The sequence below is a fragment of the Papaver somniferum genome, chromosome 7 (genome assembly GCF_003573695.1).
Source record: "Papaver somniferum cultivar HN1 chromosome 7, ASM357369v1, whole genome shotgun sequence".
Lineage (NCBI taxonomy): Eukaryota > Viridiplantae > Streptophyta > Magnoliopsida > Ranunculales > Papaveraceae > Papaver > Papaver somniferum.
Genome location: NC_039364.1, coordinates 28,966,301 through 28,977,248, shown reverse-complemented (window position 1 = coordinate 28,977,248; position 10,948 = coordinate 28,966,301). Strand labels below are relative to the sequence as shown.

Below are 10,948 nucleotides of genomic sequence, written 5' to 3'. Positions count from 1 at the left end.
AGTGGGCACGCTTGGTTGAGATGGTAGTTGAAAAATACTTTTAGAAAAATCATTACCAAATAGATTTTTGACTTTTCTCAAAAATCATTATCAGAAGTCGAAAAACTAACTTGTTGCTTCTAAAAGTCATAAAAACTATCTTATGAGTATCGGAACGCTCTATAACAAGTTGGTTACCTGACCTTTGGGACATGTAGCCGAAATAATGTTTCCCCTATGCCGCTGGCCTCACGACCCTGCCCGGCGTCACTTGAACACGCGCAGATTCTGGCTCCTGGTAGTCTACTTCTACTACCCAAATAAAAAAACCCAACCCAACTCATCTCTCGTTGTAGTTCCCTCTTTCCCTGAGATAACCTAAAAGCACAGAAAGCACAACTGTGCAAAGGAGCGGAGCTCGAAAGACGGAGGACGGCGGGGATATATAGATAGAGAGAGACTGAGATTGTTTATTCGATTTAGACGAGGAGAATTTGGAAGTTTTTAAAAATGGCCGGTGGTACTCGAAATTGTGAAGTCTGCAAAGATGCAATATCCAAATACAAGTGCCCCTCATGTTTTGCTCCGTAGTAAGTACTCACTCTTTTCTTATCACAGTCCATTATTCATCCTTTAATTAGGGTTCTATTTGATTTTCTGAACGACAACCTTAAACATAGTATTATAAGTGCCCTATAAATAAGGCAACCAATTACAATGGGACTCGAGCTAATTTCACTTTTCTGTTTTTTTTTTTTTGGTTTTCTGGTTTTGATTTCGATTTTCGAATTCACTGTGCAGTTGCTCTTTAACCTGTTACAAGAAACACAAAGGTAATCTGGATTTTTTGTATGTATTGTGTAGTTTGGCTTACTAAGTTACTAGGGCCAATGGTTGTGCCTTTTGTTTACAATCTATTTCTATCTTCAAATTGGTTGCTGCTCGAATGTTGCTTGTACATTTCCATATAATGTTGAGCATCATCTTATTATGTTTTGCAAAATCTTCATGGTATAAAAGATCTTTGATTTGAGGACACTGTTTATCGTTCTGCTTGTCATTCTATATTTTGGTTTTACCACTTTGTTTTGAACTAACATGTGGTTATTTGATGCAGAAACTCCATGTTCAAAACAAGTAACTTCCAATGCAGAAACTCCATCTTCAAATCAAGTAACTCCCGATCAAAAACCATGTAAGAACCTTTGACTACTTCCCATACGAAATTTCAAATTTGTGCATGATAGAGTTTTTATGTGATGTACCCAGTCAATACACTTGGGATTGTTTTTAGAGGGTCAATAGTTAGTAGTTAACAAAGGAAGAATAGCTTAACAGCCTCAGTCATTAAGTATGGGTTGTCAACTTGCGCAATGAACAGTATGGGGTTATTGACAACTTGATTGAGTAATTCAGCTGCACTAGACCCTCATCACTAGTGATGTTTATACCTTCTCTGATATGGATGATAATCAAGTGAAACATGGAAATGACTTTTATGTCCCGATGATGCTACTTTTGTGTTAGGTAAACACTCAAGCTGAACTTAAAGTTGGACAGAAAAAAATTTTGATTTCAACACTCAACAGACAGATAAATAGTTACCATTTGTCTCTAATATCCTCCAAAAGAACTGATTTTTTGCTATCCTGCAGTATGTCAGATTCTGAAAATTCCTTATCATTGCTAAATGTTGACACATTCTGAAAATTGGCAAAAGTGTTTGCTAAAAACAAAGTAAGTTACCAACATTCTAACTAGTGCCATTTATTTGATGCAGATCCGACATTGCTTTCGAAAAGATCTTTAGAAGTAGAGGAGCCAGATTTGGTACTCCCCGAAACAAAGCTGCAGTCCATAGGTAATTTTTGTGACCATGCTTAAATTTTCTTTACCATTAATAGTTAGTCCGTTTTGCTCTTTCTTGAATTGTTGGTCAACCTTTTATTCCTTTCATTAAAAAGGTGTGAGGTATTAATTAGGCCTCTGGTTTTACATTGCACATGCCTTGTGATATCCTGTATCAGAATGAATCGGCGTAGATGTAGGTTAAAGCCAAAGATATGCAGTTATGTCTTATCAGTTTATGAGATACATGCTTAAAAAAAATGTTTATGAGATATGAATTAAATTCAGCAGAGAAACGTTAATAGCATGCAAAGCTGATAGGGATTTTTCATTTTTGTAAAGAAAAACTTTCGACGAGAGACGCAAAAGGAACCTAACACTTGTTGATTAACTTAAGATGTATCTTAGTGATATAAGATAGTGTCTCGTTCACACTTCAACGAAATCAATTGGTCTGGTATCTATACCTTACGAGATGCGAATGTTATCACCTTTGAAAGCATATGGAAGTATGAAAGAGTAGCTGAAAAATAACAGAAATGGGTAATAGTTTTAAAACTGATTTCCTTTAAAGAGGCAACAAAAGCATTATGAAGATTTCCTTCTGAAATAAATAAAAATGTAGTACTCCCTCTTTATAATGTGAAGTTCCATTATGTTGGCCTTGAACAATTAATTTGGTTATTCTTCATCAATTTCAAAAATACCCTTCTTTAAATATCTTAACCCTTTCAGTCAAACATTAGATCTGTGTACTAATCAATTTATGCATGTCTAAATGAATCACATATAGCTTGCGCTTCTTAAACTGTGGCTTTTGGTATGCAATTTAGTGATACTTTCTTATTTACGTTCACTAGAGTTCAAGTACTTCATTTATGTTAAAACTTATGGTACATAAAGGGAGTGCGGTCACATAACCTTGTCTCATTGTTACCTTTTTCTCGCTGTTATCCTTTTTAACTGAAATTTAAGTGTTTCCCTGTGCAGTTTTGTGTAATGAAATTCGAGATGCATTGAAAGATGAAAAACTTCGTCAGCTCATATACAATATTGATTCCGCCACAAATTCAGAGAATGTAAGTCCCTGTCAATTCTTTAATCTTCGTGAATACATTCTTTTCTCTTTGATCTTCATTCTTCTGGAGCAATTTAACCCCCTGATAACAAGTTTTGAACTAGTTAGTGATTACATCTACTATCTATCGACCTTCAGTCCTACACGGACGCCGTTAGTAGATACTCCATGGTTATTTCTGAAGCAAAATCTTCTAATCTCACATTGGAACTTTATCTTAAAGAATTAAACTGTTTCCTTAAACGTAAAGTAAACTAGAAGGTCTCAGAATTTCACCGAATCTTCAATCCACTAGAAAATAAAAATTGGAAATTTTAGTATATTTGGTTCTAGCGAGAAAAGGAAGCTCTACGCTTGAGCTTTTTTTTTTGTTGCAGAATTCCTAGATGTTTTTATTATACAACATAGATTTTCAGGACTATCTTACAAGAGTTTTCATTTGTGTTGGCTTGAAGAAAATTTTCACAGTACTTATTTTCCATTACATTGGCCCTAATGCCATTTATCTTGCTTTAATCCTTATCAAGTCTAGCAACCCTATAATTATAAATTTTGGTGTAATCCAAAGGCACCTGGAGTATGCACAGATTATATAATTTGTTTGTATTCATCTGTGTATCATTGCTAAACATGATGTTCATTCCTGCAAGTTTCTGAATATGTGAATACCAGGTTTAGCTCAAATATAGATTCGAAAATTTGGTTGATAATGCCATGGTGTAAACAAACAATATTAAACCACATCTTGCTTTAAAGTAAAAATGGAAACTAATGAATTAAATATTCTCTATGATTGGCGTATAAAATGTTATCTTTTGCTCATCTCTTTTTCTTTAAACTCTTGTTTCCTTTGCAGGAACTTGAAAATGCCATGAAAATGGAGGACTTTCACTTACTAAGTGAGAAGGTAAGTGCTATTGAATGTTAACAAATCAATTATGACTATTTTTGGCTCCCTCCAGTTATTTGTTTCCTGTTTTTTTTGCTTAATTGTATTTAAACAAATTCCGAAGAGTTGGACAGTCACACATGTCTAAAATGTAGATGATATAGTAAAATTTATATGGTAAATATTTCAACTACCATGTCTAGAATGTAGATGTAGATTAGACCTCATCTTCTATAGTAAAATATATATGGTTAATATTTCAAGGGCATTCAAAACCAAGAAGTTACTATGGTTTTTATAGTTTGGTTATCACACTCTTCTCTCCCTCGATGTGGCAAAACCATTGGAAAGGCAGATGAGGTTTCTGCAGATGAGTGTTGATCTCTTTTAGGTTGGACGGCATCAATGGCCCACCTTCATGCATTGAAAGGGATAATATTGTTGTTGCACAGCTTAGGATTGATTTGAGGGTTAATGATAATTTATGCTGCAAGAATGTCCTCATAAAAAATAGACATCGGTTTATTTGGAAGTGGATCCTTCCCACAAAAGTGGAGTAACTAGTAGTGCAACCTCCCTCCAAATATTATGTACATAATTAGACTATCAACTTTTAATCAAATTGTAATAGAATAAAAATATTTGCACCAAAGGGATCCACATAGTGAAGATTGTCCTGATGATCTCTCTTCTACTTCCCTTCTGTGGGTCTCGATGAACTTGTATTGCAAAAACTGTATATATTAAACCTATACACGATTCCATTTTCTCTGAGCTTCTAACAAATTTGTTTTTGTTTTCGAGACTATACATGAATATACCAAATTCGATTTTCTCTGAGCTTCTAACAAATTTGATGTCGTTTTCTGCAGATTTTATCTGTTATTGAGCGGTGAGGACAAGTCGGATGGAACTCAGAGATGGTAGCTAATGATCTTTAAAGCAACTGTCACAATGATGGTTAAGCACGTGATCGAGGGGGAACCCAAGGAGAACAAGCTTTTAAAAGTGTAACTGGCGCCTATATCATCCTTTAAAATATTTTGTAAAATATTTGGTTGTACCTATATTTGCTATTTGATCTGTTACTCTTGGCCAAAAAGAAACAAAAACAGAAAGGCAGCCCAGTAGGAATCCTCAAAATCATGATCTTGAGCCAACAAATAGATAATCATAGACTCGGGCGCAAAATTTACAAGATAAACCTCAAAACAAATTCACTCATCATCAAATTATTAACTCCACCAAGCATAAGTTGGGCAGATAAAAAATAATGAGCCAAGCAGCTGAAAGACAGTATCAAAAAAAAGGAAAGATCAAAAATAGCAAAAGGGACGAAAAGAGGGACATGGGATTTATTTATATATGCATGTGCTATGTGGATTTATGTTGTTTGTGCTTACAGTGTGATTAAAGACAAAGTGTTAGCCGCATTATAACCTAATACTCAGTAGTACATGCTGACACTATTCAGCAGTTGTTATCATGGTTCTCTGCAAAAATTTAGCTCCAAAAGAACCTTTTAAGACCCACCTTCACCAACTCATTGGTCTGCAAGGGAGACGAATTACTTCAAACTTCGGAATTTAAAAAAATTGATTCGGGTGGTGATCACTCAGAGCCAGCATTCAGCATCCCGGGCGAGCCATGTATATTTGCATCAAGAATTGGACTAACCATTGATCGGCCAAAACTATCAAGCGGTCAATCCTCTGCGTCTATTGAAAGAAGCTCGAGTAAGAAAGTAATGAACAGGCAGTCTAGGCAGGGAGTTGCAATTTAGAATCACCGGGCCCACCAACCTTTAGGTCGGTCCCTACATGACTACATCTGTCATTTTAACAGTGGAGGTAGTAAAGCAAGGATCATCCTGAAAAATGAAAAACACAAGAAGGTAAGTTATGCTTGTCAGCTCTAACATGGCTGACAAAATTCATGTTGGTTTACTTTCTTTACGAAGTCACTGTTTCCTTTCTGTTGTTCTTTTCTCTATGGTAAAACCAAAACTACCAAGGAGGGCGGTGGTACAGTAATAGAGATCAAGAAAATGTACTACGATAATTCTCAGATTATACTATGAGATCTGATTATGCTCAAAGCTTACCAGGCTTGTGATTGTTGTCACCCTCGGCACCTTTGCTGGGGCATGGCTGGACCATGGATTCATTCTGCAGTTACAAATAACATAACATCAGTAAATTTTAATCCTTTGGATAGGTTATCATGACAGTATAGATAGAGCTATGGAGTCCACGGCATACTACCTGATCCGGGTGTCTTGGTACTTGCATGTGGAGGCTGTTGAAATAATTTTGGTAGGGATCAGCAGGGAAAATAGGGGGTCTCGGCGAGTTGTTTGTGTTTGCAGGGGGAGGCGGAACATGAAATCCAGGCACAGGAGGAGTCTGACCCAAATGAGCAGGTCTAGGAGCTAAAACTGAGGCATATGGCATCATCATTGGTCGATTCAAACCAAAATCCATCCCCATGCCCATGCCCATCCCCATCCCCATTGGGGACATGTATTGCTGAACACCAGGAGGAAACATCATAGGGACCATGCCGCATCCCATCGACATCATCTGCCAATATCCCGAAAAACTCAACACAAGCGTTTTGACAAAAGGAAAAGAAGAAGTAAAAAAATTGTTCATCTTACTGAGAACTTCCCACGAGTCATTCAAAAGACAAAAACTAGACGGCACTATTTTGTGTATTCTCAGATCTATGAGATGCAGTTTAAGTCTTAGATTCCAAAATGCAAAAAATCTGTGGAGGTATGACTTTCCATTTAAACATCATTTATTATTTGGCTTCCTTATGGAGAATTGAGGAATTCTATAACAAAAACACTACCAAACCGGTGATGTCATTGAGATGGCTATTGGGTAAACCAGACAAAAATAAACGACGTCTAGCAGATTCGAAAAACTATTGGTATTGAAAAATTCAGCGTCTTCATGAGAAGCATTTCATAGGGACTGGTGAAGTTATTCATTTCTGCCTAAGATAAATCTATGATCAATTAGATCATCATCACTGCAGCAGCTCTAGTGACTCGAATACTAAAGAAGCAAAAGATTTACAGAACAAACCTGAACTTGTAACTGTAGCGACTTTAAGTACTCAATTGCCTCATCCAACATTGACGCTTTGTCTGACTGGAAACTCGTAAACAGAAGGAAAAGTATATAAATAACTGTATGAAACTAGATTAAGGCAAGCATACTCATGTTGCAAAGAATAATGTAATGAAGGAAAATATGCACAATTGTACCTTATTGCAACGAGGTATGAGTTCTTGCAAGGCCTTCATCTTCTCATTTATCCTATCTCGACGTCTCTACATTGAATACCACACTACATTAAGAATAATTACAGAAACCCAACTCGCTGACAAGGCAACCAAAAGTCAGAAGAAGCTCACCCTCTCAGAGAGATTGTGGACCTCAGCGGCACGAGCTCGCCTCGCAGATGTTGATCCACGAGCTTGTTTCTTTGTGTCCACAGATTCGAACTTGTCATCCTTTTCCGAAAAAAGAAGCAAATGTTTAAAGTTAAGATTGCCTAGTCATGAAGATAAATAAATATACTTTGTCTGCTAGAAACTGTGTTCAGAGTTTCAGATTTCACGTGCATCTGCTTCAAGGGAGCACGAGGTGAAGAATTATTACACAACCTTGGTTCAAAACCTCCCTAAAGTCTGACTGCCCATCATACCTATCCAAACCTGAGGTACCATCTGCTATGCTAAAATAGGTAGCATGCTAGCTTTGGCTCAAACCTTCGAGATATGTTCTGTGGTTCAACATGAATCTAATTTTCAAGCAAAAGCAGACCTTGCTTGGAGTTTAGTTTTAGACAGAATCATGGTTGAGCATATCAAACCTAAGCATGTTTGAAACTGGTTAAATTTGGCAACTTACCAAATGTAAACAGAGTATATAGACAAGCCTAGGACCGGATATGTTTGTTAGCTTGTGGGGGACCCAAACTTGACTCCAAATGAAGACAATGGAGCCGGAAGCTTTTATACACAGCTTACTTGGGTGACTATGTTGCGAGGGTTTTATTCTCCTATTAGGTTTTCCATCAAAAGATTTGAGCCTGACAGTGTAATGTTAATTATATCTCTTAGCTAGCTTATTGTAGTCGGTAAATTACATATCTAAGCATATATAGGTATATCAGGTGGAAATGGTCTACATCATAACAAGTATCATAGTTCATGCTCACTATTTATTTTTGTAATGAGGTTTCACATGCTTTATTCATTGTTCAGAAACGAACTACTGACCTCACTTTGGTACTCCTGTTCGTCGGTTTCTCTTGCTTTTCTTTTCCTGTCCTCTGTAGGCATTTTTGTTGACGGCTCGGCACCAGCACCTGAACCAGCAGAAGAGGATGTCCTTGTTGTCATCTGCTCAGAGGCCACCGCTGCTTCATCTTTTTCTGGCACTGCTGTATCACTACTCTTACTTGCCCACATAGGCGGTGTCTCGCAAGAACTTCCCAATACTGCTGATCCAGTCCTCATCTTATCTGAAGTCGTTGGTTGAGATTCATCACTTTGCAGCACTTTGTGTCGCGAGAAATGCCCAAAATTATGGAACTTGGACGATGAAGATGATGACATTGGTGTTGGTATTGGCGGCCTATGAGGAGCAGGAGCAGGAGTAGCTGCTGAGAATTTATGTTCTGGAGGAGTAGGAGGAGTAGCTGCTGAGAACTTATGTTCTGGAGGAGTAGGTGCTGGGAGTTTATGTTCTGTTGGGCGGTCATCTATAATCTGAGTTATCCTATTCACAGGCGGCTGCGGCGGTGGTTGTGGCGGAGTATAATCACCCCCAAATTGTGCAGGATAAACAAGATTGCTATGATTATTATTATTATTATTATCATCGGCGAACCTTGGTCGGAATGCGGAATTATCATCTGGTGAGAGAGGGTAATGCAACCAAGAAGCCATCTCATCTTCTTCCATAAAGAGATGTTGGCTCCCAGTTGCGGCTGCCCCCTCCCCTGTTTCTTCCATAAGCCGAGACCCCATATCCTGAAATTCTCTTCTGCCACTTATACTTGCAGCCCCAAAATCATCTTGTGGTGATTGGTAAGGGTATTTTGAGTTTGAGTAATGATGGGTTTTCTTCCTAAGTGATTTATGATTCTGATTCACAAGTTGTCCATTCTCCCATAAGAGCTCCACTAGCTCATCTCCTCCATGTCTATATTTATTTATTGCACATATATATTAATCAAAATCAAAACACAGAAAATAAAAAAACATCAAAAATCAAATAGACTTACTTTGAGGGTTTATTATTAGGAGGGCGGTGTAATCCAGAAGAAGATGGGATTAAGTGGTGGTCTTCTTCTACTTCAAAATCAGGAACACACCACCGATTCATTCTCCTCTCCACTGCAACAAGAACAAAATAAAGAAGAAAAAATTGCTACGACCAATACTTCCTTACTTGGAGCTCAGAAACATGAATTTGGTGGAGAGTAAATCAAAATCAAGATTAGAAGTGAAAATGGGGAAATGGGATCTAACTCTGATGAAAAAAACAGTGATTGATTTGAGAGAGTGAATGTTAGTAGTAGTAATGTGTGTTTTGTGTTGTGTGTCTGAAATGACATACCGTCTAACTGTCATATCTGCTTCTCCTGCCCATACCGACTCTCTGATTCATTATACTTTCTATTTTTGATTTTATTGTTTTCTTAATTAAAAATCAGTTGGATTTTTGCTTATTACTACTTTATTTAGATTTTATGGTAGATAAGCTATTTTAGATTTTTTTTCTTAGCCTCTATTATTTTAATCATTTGTTTTTGGCACTACATGCCCTTGTTATGATTGCATAGTTTTACCATCAAATATTTACTGACCAAAATTCCTACATTTACCGTAAAATTTTCTTACCGTCCAACAATTTTACCCACCAACTTCATTCCAGTTTTGATACTTACAAGTGCATGTGAAGGTTTAGATGTTTACATGCCGATTAAAGAAAATGTATTTTTATACGATTCCAAACAAGGATAAATCAAGAAATTCTTTTAAAATTAAATATCTTCATGTAATACCGAACTTGTAAAAACCCTAAAATCTTCTTCTAAATTGGATGGAGGGAGTAGCTTTTATTTTACTTCCGTTCATGATATATAATTAGGATATTCGACAAGAAACTATCTCAAAAATTAAATAATATTAATTTGGACTATTTCTTAACATTATTATTATTATTTTTGCATCTAGTCATCGAAGATTAGAGGGTTCGAAGAGAGGGAGTCATTTTTATGAACATTTTTTTTTGTAAAATGAAAGCTAATGCAAATGTACAATTTGATAAAAGGAGAGGGAGTCACTTTTTCACTGGACAAAACTGTCCCTCCCTTTTAGTTCAATTACTATAACTCTTTATGTATTCTATTTCTTCAGAGGTCTAACTGGCAAGCAAACTAGAATATAACATATCAAAAAATCTGTACCATGAAATTTTACAAAATTTGTCCCGTTGGAAAGATTTTAAAGAGATCTACAGTGAGTAGAAACAACAATATCAATTTTGGACTTTTTACGAAAAATTCGGAGGTGTTTATCCTTTTAGGCACAATTTTCGAAAATTGGATGCATAGACATTAAGCAAACCACCACAAAGAATACATAACACATTATGCATCCATATTTTGGTCTAGGCATCAATTAATTTTCCTTTATAACTAATAAAACAATGTACTACCTCCGTCTTAGGAAAATTGACACTTCCCCCTTTTCAAACTTGTTTTGTTTATCTTTGGTCGACCCTCCCCATCGTGATAGCGGTGTTTTAGTTAATTACACATTAAATATGAAAGGTATTCGGTAGAAAGGAAAAAATAATGGTGAACATGACCATAGTGAAAAGGTTCTGATATATACTATTTAACCAAGAAAGACCATTTTGCTTTCTTGTCCTCACCAAAGATAGGATATAATCAGTTTATTAAATTTTTGAAAGCGGATGAAAATAAAATAAACAATGTTGAACGGATAAAAATCCTGGCGAGATTGAGTATATCCAGATTAATTGGTGTATATTCATTTTGTTCCCATCTAAGATAGTGTGTTAAGGGATATCTAAAATATACTAAAAGACCAAATTGTCCTT

The 10,948-nt window shown here is 36.4% G+C and overlaps 2 protein-coding genes across 4 annotated transcripts; one reads left to right on the top strand and one right to left on the bottom strand.

The window, feature by feature from the left end:
* Positions 1–312: 312 nt before the first annotated feature.
* On the top strand, positions 313–4,931 carry LOC113296818 (zinc finger HIT domain-containing protein 3-like). 2 transcript variants are annotated; one of them, XM_026545167.1, is made up of 7 exons: positions 316–569; positions 781–812; positions 1,097–1,174; positions 1,760–1,840; positions 2,818–2,906; positions 3,762–3,812; positions 4,667–4,931. In XM_026545167.1, exons 1-7 carry the CDS (start codon positions 490–492, stop codon positions 4,688–4,690), a joined length of 435 nt encoding a protein of 144 aa, XP_026400952.1. In that variant the 5' UTR covers positions 316–489; the 3' UTR covers positions 4,691–4,931. The 2 variants fall into 2 exon arrangements, with proteins under 2 accessions (XP_026400953.1, XP_026400952.1); XM_026545168.1 differs by lacking the exon at positions 781–812 and having other exon boundaries at positions 313–569.
* Positions 4,932–5,018: 87 nt separating this feature from the next.
* On the bottom strand, positions 5,019–9,513 carry LOC113296817 (transcription factor PIF1-like). 2 transcript variants are annotated; one of them, XR_003333155.1, is made up of 9 exons: positions 9,102–9,513; positions 8,092–9,019; positions 7,222–7,320; positions 7,072–7,137; positions 6,890–6,955; positions 6,059–6,376; positions 5,899–5,962; positions 5,597–5,664; positions 5,019–5,512 (listed from the first exon to the last, which is right to left on the bottom strand). XR_003333155.1 is itself a non-coding variant. In XM_026545166.1 (8 exons), the coding sequence occupies exons 1-8, from the start codon at positions 9,200–9,202 to the stop codon at positions 5,660–5,662; spliced, it is 1,647 nt and encodes a 548-aa protein (XP_026400951.1). In that variant the 5' UTR covers positions 9,203–9,513; the 3' UTR covers positions 5,019–5,659. The 2 variants fall into 2 exon arrangements, 1 of the variants encoding a protein (XP_026400951.1); XM_026545166.1 differs by having other exon boundaries at positions 5,019–5,664.
* Between the last annotated feature and the right edge of the window lie 1,435 nt (positions 9,514–10,948).